This window comes from Astyanax mexicanus, chromosome 3, assembly GCF_023375975.1.
Source record: "Astyanax mexicanus isolate ESR-SI-001 chromosome 3, AstMex3_surface, whole genome shotgun sequence".
NCBI lineage: Eukaryota > Metazoa > Chordata > Actinopteri > Characiformes > Acestrorhamphidae > Astyanax > Astyanax mexicanus.
Window position 1 is genome coordinate 1,257,502 of NC_064410.1, and position 24,390 is coordinate 1,281,891.

The 24,390-nt window shown below is 38.8% G+C and overlaps 1 protein-coding gene across 1 annotated transcript in view; it reads right to left on the reverse strand.

Moving 5' to 3' along the window:
- Positions 1-24,390, reverse strand: part of nfatc1 (nuclear factor of activated T cells 1) — a 63,185-nt gene that overhangs the window by 17,525 nt on the left and 21,270 nt on the right. The window contains exons 8-9 of the mRNA XM_049475719.1: positions 8,575-8,630; positions 2,443-2,575 (exon numbers count right to left, since the gene is read on the reverse strand). Coding sequence (XP_049331676.1) covers positions 2,443-2,575; positions 8,575-8,630 — 189 coding nt within the window. The remainder of the gene's footprint in view (positions 1-2,442; positions 2,576-8,574; positions 8,631-24,390) is intronic.

The window sequence follows — 24,390 nt, forward strand, 5'->3', positions numbered from 1 at the left end:
AATATTTGATGGTTTTAAATCACAGTTGTTTTTTTCATTCATGCATCTTGGCATCATGTTCTCCTCCACCAGTCTTACACACTGCTTTTGGATAACTTTATGCTGCTTTACTCCTGGTGCAAAAGTACATTCAAGCAGGTCAGCTTGGTCTGATTTGGTAATTTGGTAAAATCAAAGAAACTCATCGTCACTCATTGTTAATGTAGCATTAGCATAGGAAGCTTTATTTGCAGCGTTTATTTGCAGAACATGAGAAATGGCTAAAATAACAACAAAAAAAAAAGATGCAGAGCTTTCAGACCTCAAATAACGCAAATAAAAAGGGTCATATTCATATTCAAGTTTTAAGGTTCATCTTGGTTCTTGGTGCTTTTGGATAACTTTATACAAAAGTTCAAGCAGTTCAGCTTGGTTTTATGGCTTGTTTTGTTCTCAATTTTCTTTTCCAGAGCTGTATATGGACTGTTATTTATTTGAATAAAGAAAATATATATATACATTTGTACATATATTTGTATCTATTACTTGAAAATTTGAGCTTCATAATTAGCTGATTAGCTGGACCATCGCTGTGAACCAGGCTAGTGTATATGGTGTAGGTAGAGTCTGGATGCTCTATAACTGTGTATAATTTACAACATCCAAAAACTGGTCAGCTAAAATTCTCTTTCATGGTAAAAAAAAACAAACTAAAATAAGATATTTTATTTCTATATTAGAAGCCAACAGCAATTAGGCAGAAGCAGCTCCTGCTAATTCTGCAAATCCACTCACAATTAAATCTAAAGTATCACAGTTCTTCAACAAGCTTCAACAAGCAACAATCTTCTCTTCTGAAGACCACGACTCTGCAGCGTCAGCTCTTTCTCTGAGATTGAGCCGTCACTCAGAACCGCACGCTCCACACGCCGCCTCAGATGGCTTTTACATTTCCTCAGGATCACACGAACAAAACGCAGAAGGGGAACTCACCACCCGCAGGTTTAAAATAGAACCCAGACACCTATTTTAGCCCCAGCGGGAGGAAATGAGGCATCAATCACATGACAGACTGATGCAGTGTCTGTGGGATGACCTCAGAGCACTTGTGCACACAGTTGTGTGATAGCTTTCTTTGTATATCCTCGTGCAACGTCACATACATATCATATATGTGCTAATATATACGCTGCAAAAGCTTCATGTACGTTTTACATCTTGGCATCATGTTCTCCTCCACCAGTCTTACACACTGCTTTTGGATAACTTTATGCTGCTTTACTCCTGGTGTAAAAATTCAAGCAGTTCAGTTTGGTGGTTTGATAGCTTGTGATCATCCATCTTCCTCTTGATTATATTCCAGAGGTTTTTAATTTGGTAAAATCAAAGAAACTTATAGTTTTTAACTGCTCTCTTATTTTTTCTTTGTGAGTAGAGTATCTTCTGTAGGGTCAGGTGAGCTGGTTTAGCTGGTGGGACGCTGGGTTGTAGGACAGTGTGGTACTGTATGAGGGGACAGAGGCTCCATGCAGAGAGACAGGGCAGGGATGGGGACGGGCAGGGCAGGGACGGGGATGGCTGGCTCTGAATCACTGCTTTGATCCACCCACTGGTTCTGCACTCTAATCCCGGGGCAATTAGCAGTGGTTTGGACTTTTTAAAGGTTGGGTCAGTTTTTTGTTTTTTTTGCTTAAATTTTCATCTGACAACTGGTTGGCATATGAATAATAGCTTTCACACAGTAAACTCCACCCGGCTGTCGACCTTCCACTGATCCTATAACTTCACTTCACCAAACTTCAGGTACGGAAATAAAGGAAAAGTTTATAGAGACGCTTTTAGCAGAAGGAAAAACTCCCACTTAATCACTCTGACAGAAAAGCCTTTTAATACAATAGATCAAAAGTGTCCTATTCTGGGTACCGGGTCCCTATTTTAGCTTTATTTATAGTTGAACAGTCAACCGTGCACCGTACAGCTTGATTTACAGCATGTCAGTGTATCTTTGCTATCGTATCGACAGGAAAAGTACACCATGCTCAGCTCAAAGCTTGCAAAGTGCATGTACCAATTCTCTTAATTAATCATGGGTGTGTTTTTTTGGGAATAACGTGAAAAAAAAACAATCAGTGATTACTTGCCATTTCCTTTATACGCTTTTTCATCGATGTGGAACCGATGTGGCACTCTGCTGGTTTGAGAACCTAATTTTGAACCGGTTCACTACTTTTTCACCAACAAAAGTAAGGACGTTTGACTGTTGACTGTTGTCAGGGTTTTAATCAGTCAGTAGTGCACCTGTGTTTTCTGCCAGCAGGATAGCCATAGTAAGTTAACAATCTAATTTTTTTATTTGTGAATATACTGTAAGTACACTTTCTTGTTAATCAGTTTTTGTTTTTTATTATGAACACATTGAACTATGGTATATAATCACAACATCACAACTTCCACTTGTTTTACCATTAGGGGGAAGGTAGGTGAATCGCTGGCACTGGCTCTTCTTCCTCTTCCCGTTGCATATGTAGAAGTTGACCTGAACTGGGCTGGATACTCTTTGGTTTCGGTACGGTGGAATCTCCACAATCAAGGCAGTCTGTTGGAAAAAGGACAAAACGTAAGGAATTTTACATCCCAAATGTAAAAATATGACGAACACCTTGAAAACAACCCACCAACCCCACTGTAACCACCTTGCAACACCACGGGTACCACCTATAGTAACTACAACTATCTAGCCACGCAATTGCTAAGAGTGTTAAGATTCAACACTGGTAAATCGACTGTGTGCCAACTTACATACCAGATCTCTAGCAACTATTTGACAACACCATTACAATCGCTAATACTGCTCCAGTCTCGGTGCTGGAGAAACTTTATTGAAACTCCTGTATAATTCTATAATACAGTGGAGTGGCTTTACGGCTCCTTACAATCTGAAAGGTAAAATTCATACATAAGGAGCACCAGATTATATAGCACGCTGACGATTTTTCTCTGTTGAAAAATGTTTATTTGATTGAGTAAAGCGCTTCTGTTTATTTACAGTAAGCTTAGATTTACAGATTTACAGTAAATCTGGAGTATTAGCATTAGTGGCAAACTGCTAGCGGTTAGCGGCTAATGCCACCCGACAGCGCTACACTGGGGAACCCTGAGTGTCCCAGTAAGCCAGAGCAATATTAGCAAACGGTTCGTTCAATTTAGCTTGTTTAATACGGTAAACACGCAGACCAAAGTCCAATATAATCACCTCTGAACAGCAAAAGAGCTAGTGCTTAGCACGGTTAGTGGCTAATGCTAATATTGCTACAGCAGTGCTACACTAGTATTTTATACTAGTATTATATCTATCTTTATATTATATCTATCTATCTATCTAGAAGGGGTTAGCAGCAGGCTACAGGCCGATATACTCACCTCTGAAAGGTAAAAAAGTTAGCACGTAGCTTGGTTAGCAGATGTTGGGGAACTAAACGGAGCACCGGATTATAAGCACACTTTAAAGTGCAAAAAATACAGTTCTTTACAGTTGTGCAACAAGGGTTTGAGAAGGAGAAATGGCTGTGCAGCAGACAGTGTTATTTTCATGCCTTTCACCCCGAAAGAGAGGACGCCTGAGGACTCCCTCCAGACACTTTATTTCGTCTGCACTCCTTTTCCTCTCCTTCTCCAGACACTCGTGAACTTTTGACCGCTAAACTTTCTCTGGCCACAACTACAGTACGAGTCCGGCAAAAGGAACATCTACAGACTAACCCTCCTCCCCTCCTTTTCTCTTTTTCTCTCCTCTTTTTCTCTTTTTTTCTCTACCCTGAGATGAACCCGGTGTGGCCGGGTGCAGACTGATGGAGGCGCTGAACAGTAGCCAGAGAGGAAGTCATCAGTCTTCTCGCGGGTTTCAGAGACACATGCAGGTGAGCTCCCCGACACTATTTATATTATCACGCTGGCGCTGCGGCAGAGCGAGGCCAGATAAAGAGCTCGCCGCCAGAAAGAATGCTAAAACCTAATGCTAGTTATTTATATTATATTCTTCTCAGGTAGACTTTAGATACACTGGATGTGGGGTAATGAGGAAGCTGCAGCATTCCCTTCCATCGGTCAGTGTAATGTTTATTAATGTCATTTTCTGACCATTTGAGGCTAAATGCCAAAATAGAAAATTGGATGTAAAAATAATCAAAAAAGTCATTTTTTTATGTTTTTTTTTTATGTAGTGAAATGTACAAGAAATACATTTTCATCCATTTTTCCAATTTTAATTTTTTTTCATCTCTGCCCCTCACAATTGTAATTTCAGAAAAAAAAAAAAAAAATTTCCTTTACTTTCAAAATTTTTTATTTTTTGCATTTTGCAAGTAGAATTATATCATCAGGTTTTCTGTTATGAGATACAAAAATGGACAAACCTGAAAATCAAGAGAAGTTCAAATTTTCATTGTTTCTGAAATTCTGTTTGCGAAAGGCTGAAATGAAAAACTAGATCATTGAAAAAATTCATAAAAAACACTATTTAAAACCTTATTAAACCATAAACCATATTAAACCTTTACATTCTTAAATACAGATATTCTAAAAATGAATCCTTCCGCAAAAATAAATAAATAAATACATTTAAAAAATGCTATTGGATCCATGGTCCACAGTGGTTCTCTCATTAAATGGGGTTTTATTGGTGGAGACCCTTATTCACCCTCAACCCAACATCAGGAAGGTGAACAATGCCAGTGGAACTCGCATAATGAAATTAAACAAATAAATAAATACAAACCCATAACCCCCTTACAGGAAAACAGCAATAAAACCTCCCGCTCCAGAATAGCCTCAATACGATGAAAAAGGGCAATCTTCTTCAGTAGCTTATAATTTAAAGCCATACAATCTAGTGATATCAACATTATTTTTCGAAAATCTGCAGCTTGGATAGGGTTTTAAAAATTCTCAATTTTCTGCGACTAAAAATTCTGAAGCGTATAGTTTTGGGGAAAATTTTAGGGATTTAGGGACCTCTCTGGTGAGAAGGTGTAATTGCACAGAGAGTTAATACTTTTAATGCAGGTTAACGCAAACAAATTTGTGTGTAGAATTATGTATTTCTAGTGTTTTGTCAAAATGTAGAGAGTAATTACATACAGCAAACATAATCGAGCACTCACACACTGTTTTAGAAGGAATATATATATCAGATGTTGCAGGGATGATCATAATGGACATTGATATCATTAATTAGAATATTTTGGAATAGTCAATACTGGTATTCAGGAACATACTGCTTTCAATAGAACAGAAAAAAAAATATCTTATGGACTGCTGCTTTAACATGGACAACACAGTAATTGACTCAAACCCCCCTATAATAGAAGACAATGAATTGAACCAATACACTGTCCAGAGGTGGTTCTTCAGCAGCATTGTAATAAATCAGCATTTCAGAGTTTCTATTTTTAAGAATTTGGCTCTACTTTCAGATGATGTTCTCACTGGTCACATGTGGACGTGTAAAAGTATAAGTACAGCATTATTCCCCGCCGAAAGCGAATGAGGCAACCGAATGAAATCCCTTCGAGAAGTTGAGCAAGAGCCTGGCGACACGGGGAAGCGTGTGGTTTAGGGCGAGCTAGAAAGTGGTGGATATTAAATAAATATATGAATGCAGACAGCAGGGCAGGGAAGGGCAGAAATCAAAGAGGCGCTTGTAAAAAAATAAATGTTTAACACATTAATACTCCATTCAAGCAGACGGACTCCATTCATTCTGTGAGCTCCGAAGCTGGACGAGGAATTCCTATAAAGTTATGAACCGTGAGGCGCTAGACAAAGACCTGCTTTCAGACTGGTTTTGCCAGACCAATGATATTTATTGTGCCAATAACTCAATATAGCTTTCAAAGTTTGTCTTTCTAAATTCTGTGGATGTTTAGCATGAACTTCTATGATAGTAGGCTTATAATAATGGTAACTGAATAATAAATAAATAATAAATAATGGTAAAGTATGGTTAAATCTGGTTAAATCAAACCATAAAAAAAAACTTAGTTTTCACCTTTTTTAAAATTTTCTCAAAAATCTACAGTGTTCCTTATGTATAAATTCTACCAGTCAGGTATTAAGGAGCAGTAAATACAGAGTTATACAGGTGAGTTTTCAGTGAAGTTTCTCCAGCACCAAGACTGAAGCAGTATTAGCATTAGCTGCAAACCACGCTAAGCACTTGCTCTTTTGCTATTCAGAGGCTTGTAGGCTGCTGCTAACCCCACCTAGCATTGCTGGAGCAGCATTAGCATTAACCACACTAAACGCTAGCTTCCCCTTGTTCCTTACTAGCGTTGCATAATGCACTTTATAATCTAGTGTGCATTATATATGAAAATCGACCAGAAAATAGATGTTCGTTGATAGTGCAACTTATAGTGCGAACAATATGGTATATTTAACCCTCCTGTTTTGTTCTGGGTCAATTTGACTTGTTTTAAAGTTCGAAGATCTAGGAAAAATAGTTAAAAGTATTAGTTTTTTTTCAGTATGAAACTTCTTCTGCTCGCCTTAATTAGTGTAATTAATCAACATATAATATAAAAAAATGTTTAATCTCACATATTTGCAATCAACCACCCCCTGCAAAAACTAAAAACTAAAACTAAAACTAAAAATTGCAATGTTGTGTTTTTTTCAATGTTATGTAGAATGACTGTTTTATATGTTAGTCTTTTAAAAGTAATAAAGTAGTGAAACATTAGTTCACTCGTGTTTTTTAATGAAAAACGAGTGAATGATCCATTAAAAATTGAAGCATTACCTGTTAGAGGTAAGGAATGCTATTGATAGAATAGTTCGTAATGGAGTTAGTTAAAAAATATTTACACCGCTTCTAAGGATTTTTTGTTTTTTTGTTTCCTGACAAAAATAACATAATAGGAGGGTTTTAACACTATATTTATTGTTTAGTCCTTTATATATGCTCTATATGTCATATGCTCCAGCGTTATAATCCAGCACTGCTTGGTACCTGAATCCATAGACTGTGTATAGCTGGACAGAGCATCGTCTCTCAAAAGTGAAGCCACCACAGGTCGGGCGCCCCCTGCTGTTCGGCTGCAGAAAGCCGTGTAACTCCACCCATCCCCATAGGTTTCAACGGCAAAACAGAACAACTTTCAATCACGTTTTTTTCTAGTATACTGTAATTCTACCTCTATTATTTAAATGCAGCAGCTAGTGTAACCTCTGCTTATATTGTCAATTTTTTATATCTCCACAGAATTTGTTTTTTAAAACGTTATTTTGCTCTATTGAAAAAAGGTGTGGTTATTGTAAAAGGGCTGGTTATGGGCGGGACCAATAACAGACCGTCAGCTCCGCTCTGCAGCCTGTGACCTCGAGGCAGCCCTCAGTGGCGGGGTTATTTAAATGAGTAGGCTGTCTCTCCACAGTCTTTCTCCCTCCTCTGGTCTCTACTGCGCTCTACAGACTCGGGTGTCAGGATCGCCAACATGGAGGAAGATTTTGGCTTCATTTTCATTGAATGAATGGGAACGGCGACACAACGTCCATCTTTTTTTTACAGTCTCTGCCTGAATCAGCCTGTTCTATTCTAGGAAGTAAAAAGTAGCTCTTATTATTATTCTGAAGAGGACGGTTAGGAAGTGTCTGTCTCTGTTATAAACAAGCTCAGGATTAAATAAGATAAATAAAATCAGTGATTATGGTTCAGGGTGGTTCTGTCACATTCCCAGACCGAGACAAAAGAGCAGCAGCAGTTCATTCAGGAGAATTCCATGTAGCTGAGGAGAACACTGGCTAGGTATCCTCACTGTTTAGGATGGGCCTGTTCCAACACACTAGACTCTCTCTGGGGCCTGCAGACAGACATATTTTGCTAGTGAGAATGTGTGTGTGAGTGTGTGTGAGTGTGTGTGTGTGTGAGGCAGTACACCTGCTCCCCATACACTCACACACACACACTAACACACACACTGTCTAATCCCGAAGCGTAAACTGTGGTGTTTAAGCTCTGGGGGTATGAGTCAGTCATAGAAAGAGCTGGAGGAAGACTCCAGACGTGTCTACATCTGTATGTCTAGTCTTTAGTTTTAAAGTTTAAGTTTTTTTTTTTTTTGCTGCTTTAACAAGAAAACAAGAAAAAGAAACATTTATTTCTTCTTTTTTTAGTATTTTACTAAATGCTTCTCATAATATGGATTAGAACATTACTCAAATAGCACTAGCGGTTAGCGGTTAACATGGTAAACACAAAGACTACAGTCTGATAGACTCACTTCTGAACAGTGAAAAAGCTGTGAAAGCGGTTTACAGCTAATGCTAATGCTAATGCTGCTCCAGCCTTAGTGCTGGAGAAACTTCACTGAAACTCCTGTATAACTCTGTACTTCAGTGGAGTGGCTTTACTGCTCCTTAATACCTGACTATTTGAGTAATGTTCTAATCCATATTATGAGAAGCATTTAGTAAAATACTAAAAAAAGAAGAAATAAATGTTTCTTTTTCTTGTTTTCTTGCTAAAGCAGCAAAAAAAAAAAAACTTAAACTTTAAAACTAAAGTTCTGAAACATCTTGAATGTGTGAATGACTTACAGGTTTAAAGGAGTCCTTGTCAACCTTGGCTTCCATCTCCCAGATGTGATGACCGTCTGAAACGAGAGGAAATACATGCTTTTGATTGTATATTTACGGAAATATACAGCACATATCGTCGATTTCCAATGAAAAAACAAGTATCTCCATATTTGTATTATTGATTTTAAGTTTACTACATAATTTCAACAGAGAAATGGACTACTACAATGTGCCAAAATTTCTTGATGAATGGACCAATAGAAATACTTCAAAATGACCTGAAATAATTATTTAATTTACATTGACTTCCGTTGAAAGTTTAGAAGGTTTTTTCTCTCTCCTGTAAAGTTGCTGTTTTTGGAAGATCTATTAAGAAGATGCTTCTTGCTGGAACAGAATCAGAAATGTTTCTCAGATATTCCTGGATTACGGGTCTAATTTACATGAATAAGTCTGTGGTTCGGGAGGCGATTAGTAGACCCAGACCTTCAGGCAGATTTAAAGTTGCATCACTGCCTGTCTGGGTCTGACCAGGCCTGGCCGTGAGAGAAGCTGATGCAATCGTAACGATCTGAGCAGAGCCCCCCCCCCCCCCCCCCCCTCCCCCAACCGAATACCACAACACATGACAACCAGCGCCTCAGGAGCCCCGTAAATCCAGCCATAATATACACTTCCCCGAAAAAACGACGGGCAAAACTTACTGTCTTAAAATGCAAAACTTTACTTTCTTAAAATGCAGAACTTTAGTCTTAAAATGCAAAAAGTTACTGTCTTAAAATGCAAAACTTTAGTCTTAAAATGCAAAACTTTAGTCTTAAAATGCAAAACTTTACTCTCTTAAAATGCAAAACTTTAGTCTTAAAATGCAAAACTTTACTCTCTTAAAATGCAAAACTTTAGTCTTAAAATGCAAAACTTTACTGTCTAAAATTGCAAAACTTTACTTTCGTAAAATGCAAAAATTTTCTGTCCTAAAATGCAAAACTTTAAAAGTTAAAACCCATTTAAGAGCATTTTTGTAAAAACTATTTATTTCCTGTTACGCCCAAAACAACACCCATGATTAATTCACAAGGGGATTTTTTTACGCGCTAACGGTGTGAAAGACACACCAAATAAGTGATTTCAATGGTTTAATTAAAGTTGATCAAACATGATTTGGTGCAAAAACTGTATCCGCGAATGTCAGAGTCTTTGAGAAGCAAAAATGGGAAGAGGATCTTCAATTTGTAACAAATACATGATTTTTTTTTACTTAAAAGCAATACTAATCAAAGAAACAAAGGAAGAGATTTAATAAAGATTTTTCAAGCATCTGATCCTCCAGACATCACTGTGTCAACATATTAGAAAATAATGGATTACTTTAGAAAAGTAAGCATTTTTCATACTTTCCCAATATTCTCCTAAAAAAAACTAAAAATAACTTAAAAATAAAAGCTCTGTAGAATCGATTTTAGCATTTTGAGCTCGAAAAAAATCTAGACTTTAATACAAATCAAACTAAATGTTCACCACAAATGGGATCAAACCTAAAAACATCAAGAACCTCAAGTTAAAAACCCATTTAAAGCATTTTTATAGCGTATGGTGGGAGGATGAACATCAGGCGTCTCCTTTCAGTCCTTTTCAACCAGGAGGCCGTTTCTCATCCGTCATTAAATCCTTTTATTTAACTTCTCTCCTCTGGGATTTCCCACAACACAGACCCTGCCAGACAAACGCCGTGAGACAAAAAGGCACATTAGAACCTAATTTACTATTTTTAGAGAGAAGTTCTGAATCAGGGAAGAAATTAAATGAGAAAACCGCTGTACTGAAGTTACTAAAGCGCCCATAAAGCATGAAGCATGGAGCTCTGCCGGGTCAGAGAACGAGGGAGACGAAAGAGAGAAAGAATTATAGAGCAGAACAAAAGAGAAGCTTTTAACTTCTCCATTGACAGACCATTGTAATATTTTTTCATAATTACATACAGTATTACTGCCATACAGTTCAGTCTGATGTTGCCCCTGGGTTCCATTTGAAAAGAGACTGGAAAAAAGGGAATTGTATTGGTTTCCATTGTACTTTTCTTTCTTTCTTTCTTTCTCTCTTTCTTTCATGCTGAGACACATGAGACGGATTTGTTCAGGTAGATTTGGAAACTGGAACTCTCGACGTTTTAAAATTATGGGTCCATTGGTTTGATGATTCTCAGATGCTTGGTGTTTCATATTATTAGGAAAAAAATATGAAAATTGTGATTCATATCAAATTTTAGCTTTATTTGGAGATTCTTCAAATCCTTTCACATTAAAAAAGAACTTATGTGCTACTAAAGAGTTCATTTAGAAGCTAAAATGTCTTAGTTTATGCCCCAAAATAACTGTCATGCTGTCTGAAGGTCTAATCCCACATGCACTGTTACCAGGGCTTTACTGGTTGGTGTAGCGCAGTGGATAACAACACTTGCTTCCATGGGATATGGAATAACGGTAAATTAATGGTATAATGTCCAATGACTTTTGCCATGTCCATAGAAGCTAAAGAATCCTAAATAATTCAAATTAATTAACAATAAAACATAAAATAACTATAACGTTTATACTATGATCCGATTCTCTGCTAAAAATAGGAACTTAAGATTTAAAATGAATAAAACTTGCACACAAAAATGCGTACACATGAAATGAATTTAAATAGGTCTGTACTTAAGTGTTTGTTATGTTATTTTGAAATAGCTAATTTGCACTTATTTACTACTTGTTTGTAATACAAATGATATACAGATTTTATTTTCAGTATGCAGCTGTTAAAAAAAAGACCAGTTTCTCTGATTTAGCTATTTATAGGTTTATTTTTGAGTAAAATGAACATTGTTGTTTTATTCTATAAACTACAGACAACATTTCTCCCAAATTCCAAATAAAAATATTCTCATTTAGAGCATTTATTATTTTTTTGCAGAAAATGAAAAATAAAATGCTGAAATATAAGAAATCTTGCTAAGACAATTTGGTAACACTTTCTATGAATGTCATCTTTATTAGACTGTATAACTACATTCATAATACATTATAATGCATTCATAAGGCATTATAAACATGGCTATAAATATTTATAAAAATGCATAACCCACTATAGCCATGTTTATTAAGCATTATGACTTGTGATCACAATGAAAGTCTGTCACTTTACTTAGAGCGCACAAAGACCTGTTATAATACATTATAATTGACTATAAGCAATACTATATTCAAGACAAGTATAATTCATGAGTGGTTAAAAATATATTTATAGGATTATTGAGGGTGTGTTTATAAGTTGGAAGCTGTTTTAGTCATGATACTAGTCTGTAAGCTGGGAATGAGTTTCTTGGTATTGACGTATAACATGTTATAAACACAGCTATTAACGCATTATAATCACAGTTCATGATGCATAATAAACATGGCTATGATGAACTATAGAGTTTTAGAAATATGCATAGCCATGTTTATAATGCCTTATGAATGCATTATAATGTGTTATGAATATGCTTATAGAGTCTTAGAGAGATGACGTTCAAAGAAAGTGTTACCGAAAATTTTTCTTACCCCATTTGCAGATTTTTTTTGCCTAATATACATATATTTGTCTTAATTTGCATATATTTTGTCTAGTTTTTGCCAATGGATTTTTCGCAGTGTATGGAGGCGGTAGGAGGAGGGGAAGGGGAGTTCCATGGTTAAGAAGAGCTCCTCATCCGAGCAGATGTTTTATCCAGACCTTAAATTTCAGATGTGTTTTGACTGAGTTTAAGGAGAAGGTCAGATGTCAGGCTGGGGTTTGGTGGGCAGACAGTGAGGAGGGCACGGGTCTGAGGCTGTGATGTGGCAGCTTCTAAAGCCAGCACTCGTTTCAGCTCTTTTCAGCTCTCTGTTTCTCTCTTTCTCTCCTCCTCTTCTTCTCTATAGAAGCTCTGCCAGCAGGGAAACATTAGAGCTCTAAGCCGGAGTGCCAGGAGTAAACATGTTTTTTACATCTCCCTCCTGCCTGCCTTGAAGAACTCTCTCTATCTCACTCATTCAGACTCACTCATCCCCTCTTCCACCATCTCTTCATCACAGGTGAAGCTGGAGGGCAAGCAATTCCTTTCCAGACAAAAAAATACTCAACTTGAGTGTGTTGCACAACTCTCTTTCACATTTTTAGATCTACCTAGCATCAAAATGAGCATGGCAATATTCAAACAGTAGGTTAATATTGGGCAAATCCAAAATTTTCCCAAATTGATTTAGAGCAGTTTACACAATGTTTTTTAATGTAGCCTTTTAGCCTATAGTAAAAGAGCAGCGCTTCACATAAAGTTTCGGTTTCATCTTCAGCAGAATCACTGGAGCTATTAAAGAGTTCATTGTGTTATACCACCATGTCTACATCTTTGGTTGTGTGTTTGGTTTGTATAAAATTTGTTTTTAAATTTCTCCTTTTGCTAAAATCCACTTTTTCTTGTTCTTTGTAAAATACAGTAGGTCTCTCTGAGTTGTTTATGATGCTGCACATAAAATTGTTTTTTTCAACCATTGTCCTGCAGTAGCTACGAAAAGAAAATCCTCAGAAATACGAGTTGATCAGAAAGACGTTTTTTACGGTTACGTTTACCATAGTACGTAGTGCGAGTTTATGGCCCCACCCACCTTAATATTAGGGGTTAATTTTTCCTAGCACTCATTGCTATAACTTTATAACTAAGGCTGTATCTCTAAAAACATTTAGTCCTTTGAGTTTTAGAGCTGTAAAATTGACTGTGGGGGGAAACGGCAGCAGGTAGGCATTCTCTGCTGTAGTGCTGTTAGCCAATCAGAGGCGATATAGGTATGCATTGTTTTCTCAGAGACCACTAAGTCAGTGAACTAAAGCAGGGCTAAATAGAAACACCTGAGTAATTTTTTTCACAAAAAATGTCTAACATGGAATTCCTTCATACTAGAGACACAACTAGACATTTAAAATGACTGAAAGCCAAAACATTAAACCCAAATAAATAAAAACATACATTATAAATGGGAAATTCCATTTTCCCTTCTATAGTATCACTTAATAATCCTATTTATACCAAATCCCAGTGCATCAAATGTAGGAACTAGCTTCTCCATAACTCAGTAAAATCCCTCACTACCTCTCAGTCACGTCTTCCTCTGCTGTGTGAGAACCGTAATGGTGGTTTACACACATCTGTTTGGGTGAGCACACCAAGTCCAAGCATAATTACATAAAATGTGTGTACTCACGAAACTAATAAAAGATCTCACCAAAACCATGTGTCACCCAAAGCCTGAGCAACCTCCGCAGCCATGAAGCTTCTCAGGCAACCGAAGAGTCCTCCAGCAGCTCTGATTCACTATAGCATTAAAGGCAATAATGGTGCACAATTTTTTTTGTTTCTGGGAGTCAATCTGTCTGCACTGCAGGACTAACTTTGCGTGTAGACTGTGGAGAAGTTCTCAGACAGGGATACAATAATTTCCTTTCATTGGAGTCATGCTAAAGAGGGTTGAAAGCTTTTTATCGTTGGTACACTTCAACTGTGAGAGACTAAATCTAAAGGAAAATCACATGGTATGCTTTTTACATCATTCATTTGCATTTTATAGCATGAAATATAAATAATTAATCACCTAACAACTAGCAAGAATTCTGGCTCTTACAGTAAAAGCACTGAAGATGTATTGTGGTTGGGTCTTCCAGCATGACAATGACCCAAAACACACAACCAGGGCAAGGAGCTAAGGAGTGGTTCCATAAGAAGCATTTCAATACCCTGGAGCAGCTTAAGCCAGTTTTTAGTTTTAAACTCAATAGAAAATCTTTGGAAGGAGCTGAAACTCACTTTAAATGATGCTCAGTTAAACATCCCTAAAACCTGAAAAAAAGATCTGGAGAAGATCTGTACGGAGGAGTGAGCAAACCTGGTAAAGAACTACAGGAAACATCTGTAGGTTTCTGTACTAAATATTAAGTTTCGTTTTCTATTGAATAAAATATGTATTTCATGCATTTAAATGCAAATTAATTATTTAAATGATTTATTCACAGTTGAAGCAAATCTATGATTAAAAAAAATGTAGGTGAAATATATATTTTTTTATGTTTTAAGTTAACTCAAGTTTTCATGCCCCATTACTTAACTTTTTTACGGCAACCAGTTTCAACCAAATTTTTTAAAGAAAATTCAACTTATCCAGGATTACAGTGCAGTTTTTGTACGATTTCTCCAAAACCACGTCTAATTCAAATTTTACACAAACTCCACAGCTCTGTTCTTCCTCTTAACTCACTCTAATTCAGAACAGCATCACTCAGCTGCTCCTGGATCAGCTTTACTTCACCAGACTTCCCCCACAAACAGCTCGAGCTGCAGAATCAAAAGACCCCTTGTGCTGCTGATTAGGGTGGGCCACAGAGAAAGCCCAGTGCCCCGGGCCGGCGGGCAGCGGGGGGGCACGCCCAGCGCCAAACACACTCGTACAGTGTCGTACAGTAAACACACACACACACACAGATACCGCAGCTCTCCCTCACTGAACCACCCTGAATACATACAGTTGCGAGTGGAGTGATGGTGAGCGAGTGGAGTGATGGTGAGGGAGTGGAGTGATGGTGAGAGAGTGGAGTGATGGTGAGCGAGTGGAGTGATGGTGAGAGAGTGGAGTGATGGTGAGCGAGTGGAGTGATGGTGAGAGAGTGGAGTGATGGTGAGGAAGTGGAGTGATGGTGAGAGAGTGGAGTGATGATGAGAGAGTGGAGTGATGGTGAGGGAGTGGAGTGATGGTGAGAGAGTGGAGTGATGGTGAGAGAGTGGAGTGATGGTGAGCGAGTGGAGTGATGGTGAGCGAGTGGAGTGATGGTGAGGGAGTGGAGTGATGGTGAGAGAGTGGAGTGATGGTGAGAGAGTGGAGTGATGGTGAGCGAGTGGAGTGATGGTGAGAGAGTGGAGTGATGGTGAGGAAGTGGAGTGATGGTGAGAGAGTGGAGTGATGATGAGAGAGTGGAGTGATGGTGAGAGAGTGGAGTGATGGTGAGAGAGTGGAGTGATGGTGAGCGAGTGGAGTGATGGTGAGCGAGTGGAGTGATGGTGAGGGAGTGGAGTGATGGTGAGCGAGTGGAGTGATGGTGAGAGAGTGGAGTGATGATGAGAGAGTGGAGTGATGATGAGAGAGTGGAGTGATGGTGAGGGAGTGGAGTGATGGTGAGGGAGTGGAGTGATGGTGAGAGAGTGGAGTGATGGTGAGCGAGTGGAGTGATGGTGAGAGAGTGGAGTGATGGTGAGCGAGTGGAGTGATGGTGAGGGAGTGGAGTGATGGTGAGGGAGTGGAGTGATGGTGAGCGAGTGGAGTGATGGTGAGGGAGTGGAGTGATGGTGAGGGAGTGGAGTGATGGTGAGCGAGTGGAGTGATGGTGAGGGAGTGGAGTGATGGTGAGCGAGTGGAGTGATGGTGAGCGAGTGGAGTGATGGTGAGAGAGTGGAGTGATGGTGAGCGAGTGGAGTGATGGTGAGAGAGTGGAGTGATGATGAGAGAGTGGAGTGATGATGAGAGAGTGGAGTGATGATGAGAGAGTGGAGTGATGGTGAGGGAGTGGAGTGATGGTGAGGGAGTGGAGTGATGGTGAGGGAGTGGAGTGATGGTGAGGGAGTGGAGTGATGATGAGAGAGTGGAGTGATGGTGAGCGAGTGGAGTGATGGTGAGGGAGTGGAGTGATGGTGAGGGAGTGGAGTGATGATGAGAGAGTGGAGTGATGGTGAGGGAGTGGAGTGATGGTGAGGGAGTGGAGTGATGGTGAGGGAGTGGAGTGATGGTGAGCGAGTGGAGTGATGGTGAGGGAGTGGAGTGATGGTGAGGGAGTGGAGTGATGGTGAGCGAGTGGAGTGATGGTGAGGGAGTGGAGTGATGGTGAGGGAGTGGAGTGATGGTGAGCGAGTGGAGTGATGGTGAGGGAGTGGAGTGATGGTGAGGGAGTGGAGTGATGGTGAGGGAGTGGAGTGATGGTGAGGGAGTGGAGTGATGGTGAGGGAGTGGAGTGATGGTGAGCGAGTGGAGTGATGGTGAGCGAGTGGAGTGATGGTGAGGGAGTGGAGTGATGGTGAGCGAGTGGAGTGATGGTGAGCGAGTGGAGTGATGGTGAGCGAGTGGAGTGATGGTGAGGGAGTGGAGTGATGGTGAGGGAGTGGAGTGATGGTGAGCGAGTGGAGTGATGGTGAGCGAGTTGTTTGTGAAAACAGGCTATTGTTCAGGGAGGTGTCAGGGGAGGCCATTGTTTCCTGGTGTGGAAAGGGAGTCCCACTGACGGCTATTCATCCTCTCTCACCGAATTCACCACACACCTACTCATAAACTCTCTCAACTTTCACAAACTCAGTCTTCAACAGTGCATCCATGTGGTATTTGACAAGTAGTCAAATTTCTGGTGATGTGAGCATCACGCTATGGTGTAGGATATGGTATATATGGTAATCAACCTGGTATATCACAGAATATAACTTGGCCTTACTTGCCATCAATGTTCCAAAATCTGGTCAAAATATTTGCATTGACAGTAAAGACACTTTATTATACTATAGTATTTTCCGAACCTGCAATGTGATTGGCTGAGAGGTGTTCTATGAGTACCATTATCAGCCGGTAATGCACTGTAGCCGAAGCTCTCCATGTATTACTGTATTACTCTGCCACATACAGGTAACCCAGCAACGATGCAGCGCTTACAAGCCAAATAGCGCAGCTACAAACAAACAGAGCAGCAATGGAACTACGGTATTTTAACTGGCGGAGTTTATTGTTTATAACCAAACAGATCCTATTTATTTTCTCCTCCTCTTTAACTCTTTAAAATCTTTCAGTAAACAGTGATACTAGTGGAACTGTGGTATAAATAAGCAATAATACACTCGATTGTTGCCATCATCTGAGTTAGGGTTAGTTAGTAGCAAAAGTGGGTGTGCATACTCAACCTGGGTTACCTGAAATAACCTTAATTAGTAAGTGTTTGGCTGCTGTGTGTGTGTGTGTGTGTAAGTGTGTGGTGTATTAAGGTGTGTGTGAGTCAGCATCCATCAGTGCAGTCAGTTCAGGTACAGGTCTAATAGCAGAGCAGGCTCAGACAGTTCAGGTTGATCTTGGCTGCTGCTTCTGTCTGCCTCGACTCGACTCTGCAGACTGAAATTCTTCATGGCTAATCTGAAGGGAATGGCTTTAGTTACACCTAAACCATATAAAATAACCAGGAGCAGGGAAACCCCCAGAAAGATCCTGGAAGAGGCGATGCTGTGAAGTATGAACACTCTGGATCCAGTTTCTCCAACATATGTGAAGCGTTAGCCTCAGATTAGCATATTAAAGTTTGTTCATGCATGCCAATCATTGGGTCAGGAATTAAACATAAAGTAATTATTGCATTATAAATATAAAGTGAATTAAAGCTATTTCAAATTCTCAGAGCCTAGTGAATATATTCATTTATATGTATTTTTGGGGGTAGAAAGTAATTTCATATACTATTACATTAGGGAATATGTACGTTAAAGATTAGAGTCTAAGTGAAGTCACAAGTCTTTAGGATAGAGCCCAAATCAAGTCACTTATCTTTAGGATAGAGTCCAAGTCACATCACAAGTCTTTAGTATAGAGTCTAAATCAAGTCGTGAGTTTTTAGTACACAGTCCATTCAAATCGTAAGTCTTTAGTTTAGAGTCTAAGCAAAGTCAAGAGTCTTTAAGTCAAAGTCAAGTGACTAATCTTTATTATAGAGTCCAAGCGAAGTCATGAGTCTTTAGGATAGAGTTAAATTTAAGCCTAGAGTCTTTAGGATAGAGTCCAAGTCAAGTCACAAGTTTTTATTTTAGAGTCTAAATAAAGTAATGAGTCTTTAGTATAAAGTCCAAGTCACTAATCTTTAGAATAGAGTCCAAGTCAAGTCATGAGTCTTTAGGATCAAGTCAAACTCAAGTCACCAGTCTTTAGGATAGAGTCAAATTTAAGTCTAGAGTCTTTAGAATAGAGTCCAAATCAAGTCACTAATCCTTAGGATAGAGTCAATGTCACATCATGAGTCTTTAGTATATAGTCTAAATCAAGTCATGAGTTTTTAGTACACAGTTCAATTCAAATCATGAGTCTTAAGTTTAGAGTCTAAGCGAAGTCACGAGTCTTTCATTTAGAGTCTAAATCATGCCACGAGTCTTTAAGATAGAGTCAAAGTCAAGTCACTAATCTTTAGGATAGAGTCCGAGTCAAGTCACAATTCTTTAGTTTAGAGTGTAAATCAAATCAAAGTCTTTAGTATAGAGTCTAAGTCAAGTCACAAGTATTTAGGATAGAGTCAAATGTAAGTCTAGAGTCTTTAGAATAGAGTCAAAATCAAGTCACTAGTCTTTAGGTTCGAGTTTAAGTCACGTCACGAGTCTTTAGTACAGAGTCAAATTTAAGTCTAGAGTTTTTATGATAGAGTCTAAATTTAGTCACAAGTTTTTAGGATAGAGTCAAATAAAAGCATTTGAATAATTCTACCATATTCTTTACCTTCTTTGAACATTTGAACCCCAACAATTTTTAGCAATTGAATTCCGATCATACTGGAGTGGCTCTGCACTCTGGCAGCTCCCTAAACTCAACTGCGATATGAAAAATATGGATTTTATTAGTAAACAAAGGCTTCTTTTAAGCGGTTTTCAACAGAGGAGCGTTAAAGTAGTTCAGCAGCTGGACGACCAGAGAGAAATCCAACGAGTCCAGATGTAAAAGCACTCCTCCCTCATGAGGGAGTTTCTTTGTGTCTGCTTCTTTCTTTCTTTCTTTCTTTCTTTCTTTCTCTCTCTTTCTTTTTTCTCCTCTCTCTCTGCTAGGAATCCCCACTGATCCGTAATACACCCTCCCACACACACACACACACACACACACACACACATATATTATCTTACACACAGACGCACATGCTCTCTGCTATCGATGGAAAAAGGCTGTGAGCTACTCTAGACGTCAGTCTTGGCTTGGCGGAAGGGGAATCCAAACACCATTAAGTTCTGTTATTTCACATTTACATACAAAATCAACAGATTTCAGACCCAGCAGATTTAAGAGCCGTCCAACACAATCAGCAGCGATAGCCGCTTAAAAGCGCCGACTAAAAGAGACGCGGAGTACGGAGAAAAAAACGCTCAAATCTGGGTTTTATCTAGAGCATCGGCTCAGAACGAGTAAAAAAAGAACAGAGGAACGAACGACTGCAGAAGATCTGATTGCAGCTCTGATGTCTAAGAGCGTAGAAGCCAGACAGCAATCTTTACAAAGTCTTACACACACACACACACACACACACATTCATACACACATTCATACACACACACTGTAACCACAGATAACTCCACGACCGATGATATCTCACCTCTGCACGACGGCTGAAAACAGAATGTGCAGAGCACAGGTCACGTTCTGAATAATTATTATACAACACACAACCGAAATGTGGTTGAAGTAATGTCTGTAGTTGTTTTAACATTAAAACAACGTTGAAACAACCTTTATTGTTAAATGTTTGTGTGACCAACAGGGGAGCTGGGCAACTGAGGGGCGAAACTCCAATTCCCAGAATCCCCAGCGGTGATAAGTGGCAACCAACCACACCTGTGCATCCCTCTATATAAACCCCTTTATAGACGGGTGACCAGTAACAGACAGTGTGATAAAAGAAAAAAAAAAGCAAAGAAAAGAAAGGATCTCAAAAGAAGCAAAAATCTTACAAAAAGAAGCAAAGAGATCTGAAACGAAAGCCAATATATATATATATATATATATATATATAAAAGATCTGAAGTTCTTTGAGATCAAAATCTCTTTTTTGAGGGAAACCTGACCAAGATGATTGAAGCTCATTTCTACCAGTTACAGAAAATCACATCGAAGTGTTTATATATATATATATATATAAAAAAAACTATTAGAACAAACATAAATCAGCATGAAAGTACAGAACAGACAGAGAATATATTTAAGAGTATTGGCAATGCAATGGCATGTTTTATTACATGTAAGTTTAACTCGTTAACACTCTGTTAATCAGTGGATTTTCTACTTTTAGTGAGCTTTTGGGAGCATTGGATTATTAAAGGCTGAAGGAACAACGTATAGCCATATCAACGTTAATTCTCTTTTCAAATCCAACATTGGTTCAATGTTGAAATGCCAGCTGGGAGAGAGAGTTTCTCTGAAGCGAACATTTCATTTTCAGCCTCGTGATTTGATTTGCTCAAACCAAACTCTCCACAAACTCTGCGCTCGGCGACAACGCGGTAGCTGCAATCAATCAAACTCTGAATTACATGTGCACACGTCCAACTACGGCTGTTATGTCTAGTTCCTTTAACCATATAAACAGTGTAGCAGAAGCTGACTGCATTTTCCTCAAATGAGACTTTTCTCCAACTTCACTACGATGAATTGTGATGGATTTATCGTCAGTCATCAGGGGAGAAAGAAACACTGTGTCATTATTAATCCACAGAGCTGAGGGTCTGTTCCAAAACACAGTCAATTACTCAGTTTTAGACGTTTAAAGTTGGCTGGAGTTGAAGCAAACTGTTAAAGAAAAACATGTGCCACCAAAAAAGGGGGTTATGGTGTTTAGAGCTGGTGCATTAGCGAGGCGAGCAAGCTAACTAAGTTGATTACTCTCAGAACCTATATATTTCTTACAAGATTTCTTTCTTAAAACTGGATAAAGCATTTGTTGGTTGGCATTACTTTGACCAATCACATGGCTTAAAGGCCAATTTACACTTCTAAATGTAGAACCTACAGTATGTCGTACCCTATGCATTGACGCATTGACGGACCCTACGACCCAACTTGCACCTCCCCAGGAATGTAACTACGCATCGTGCGATGCAGAAAGCAGCAGCTGTGATTGGTTCACTGAGACACCCACACATTTCAGCCTTCACAGTTTAAACTGCAGAGCGACAAAGAAACTCAAATGCATGAATACAAGAATGAAGTATAAAAGTCGGGAGCTGCATATAGGGCGCTCACACAGGTTATGTCTTATGCATCTTACTTAAGATGCAGAGCTTTCAGACCTTAAATAATGGAAGGAAAACAAAAAGTTGATATTCATAAAGTTTTAAGAGTTCAGAAATCAATATTTGGTGGAATTACCCAGATGGTTTTTAATCTTGGCATCATGTTCTCCTCCACCAGTCTTACACACTGCTTTTGGATAACTTTACGCTGCTTTACTCCTGGTGCAAAACAAATTCAAGCAGTTCAGTTTGGTGGTTTGATGGCTTGTGATCATCCATCTTCCTCTTGATTATATTCCAGAGTTTTTTTTATTTGATTTCTTATATTTTTCAAAGCTGTATAACCAAATTTGCACTTATATTTTCAATTATGGTCAAAGGAAAATCTGAAAACCCAGTATTGCAATGAAATTCATGTCCATTATGAGAGTGTGCAAATCTTCAAACGCCTAAAAACAACTGTACTCTAACTAAATACGTCTATCTGATTCTCTCCGATCTCCTAAAGGCCTTTGAGAGATATATTGGATGTCTGATGTGCAGCTGGCAGAGCAGTGCAGGGTGTCACGTTGCCCAAATAGCAGAAAGAGAGAGAGGGAGAAAAGAGAGAGAGAGGGAGAGAGAGAATATGAGGGAGGTGGAGAGAGAGAGAGAGAGAGAGATTCCCCGAGTATGAGTCAGACTGTAGGAGTCCCCTTTTCACTCTCCTTCCCTCAAAGCACACAAACAAACCCTCCCCTCGGAGCTCGTGCTGTGCTCCGGCCGCGGCGCCACTCGCTCTTATCTCTCTCTTTCCATTACCTTCAGCAGATGTGGTCTGTTCATTTACTTTAATCTGTTTCTCTCAAACTTATTTTTTAAAAAGCATACATACAGTACATGCACAATGTGTCCAAACATTTGTAGACATCATTGCCTCTCCCTAAATCCTCAACTCAATTATCCACTAGTTGTTGCACACCAACAGAACATCAATAAAGTATATACTGTTAAGCTGCACCAACTGTTAAGCATGGTGGTGGTTGCATCAATCTCTGGGGCTTTGTGTTATCAGTGGAACTGGTAGATTGCATATTGAATAATGAAGTGGATTGAATAATGAAGAATGAAACACACATTAAAGTTTTAGTTTTTTTCCTAACACTTAAAAAAACACTTGAGCTGTCTTTAAACCAACAAACCAATGGGTTCCTGCCAGAAATACAATGAATTTGACCTTTGCTAGTTCTATGTTAGCATCTTGGCTCTCTATAAGATCCTCACTCAATAGATTGAGGTAAATTAAATCAAATGCATGTACTGTAGGTAAAGTTATTATAACATATTAATTTCATTGCACCATCAGAGTTACCAAATTATTTATCCATTTAACAATTGCACACCAACAGTACATCAATAAAGTTTGTCCGGAGGAGTACAAAACACTGTTAAGCATGGTGGTGGCAGCATCACACTCTGGGGCTTTGTGCTACCAGCAGAACTGGTAGATTGCATACTGTGGATGGAATAAATGATGGAATAATGAAGAATGAAACACACATAATAAGACTTGGGCTGTCTTAAAACCAACTAACCAGTGGATCTCTGCCAAAAATCCAATGAATTTGAGCTTTGCTAGTTCTATGTTAGCATCTTAGCTCTCTATTAGATCCATACTCAACAGATTTAGTCTGGTAAAGTAAAATGGCTGGTGAAGAAAAATGGCGTTTTCTGTTATGCCAGCTTAAAAAAATATTTTTTGGCCAGTGTTGGGGGAGAGCTTTTCTATGGAGATGAGGATTTCATTTTCCTGCAGGACTTGGCACACTGCCCACACTGCTCCAAAAGTACAAATCGGTCTTAAATAATACAATATTCTTATTTTCTGAGAGACAGATTTTTGGGTTTTCATTGTCTGTAAGCTTCATAATCTATACATATAATACAATAAAAGAAATAAACACTTACAATAGATCACTCTGAGTGTTTAATACATCTATATATAATATATGAGGTTCGTGTGTTTAAATGAATTACTGAAATAAAGCAACTTTAAATGATATTTTAAGTTATTTAAGTTATTGAGATGCAACTCTAGATTAGACTTGGGTCACTCCATCATTCCAGAGTGCAAATTCTAAAAAGAACAGTTTTTTAAAGTGTAGCTGAACTTCTGATGGATTAAAAAGAAAGAAAAATACATTCCAGCAGAAAAGAGAGAGAGATAGAGAAAGAGAGAAAGAGAGAAAAAGAGAGAGAGAGAGAGAGAGAGAGAGAGCGTGAGCTGCTGCTGTGGCTGATGGTGGTGGGCTGGCAGAGGGGAGTTTCCATGTGAGGATTGCCCAAGAATCCACAACTATGTGCCAGACGTGGGGAAACCCTCTTCACAAAAACAAGAACACACACCCTTCCTCCCGCCAGCACAGCTCTGCCTCTACACGTCTCTCCTCACACAATGTCAGGACGTCGGGTCATACTCCAGTTTATTATATTTACAGAAGAAGAATCCGGGGGCGGCGCCTCTGATTGTGCAATGAAACACCGCTTAATTAAAACACAATGGAAAAAAATAAAGAAAAAAGAAAGCAAAACCAGTTCACTTCCTAATAGTAAACTTATCATTTGATAGGTCAAAGGTTATCCATCCTGAAAAAAACGTATACACTATACTTATATAATTTGATGATTTGTCCCGTTTATAGTGCTTTTTTATAGTGCTCAATTAGGGGTACATTAAGAGTACATTAAGGGTAAAACTCATTTACAATGCAGCTGTGCATTATACAGAATAAGGGACTGGGAGTAATTATATTATT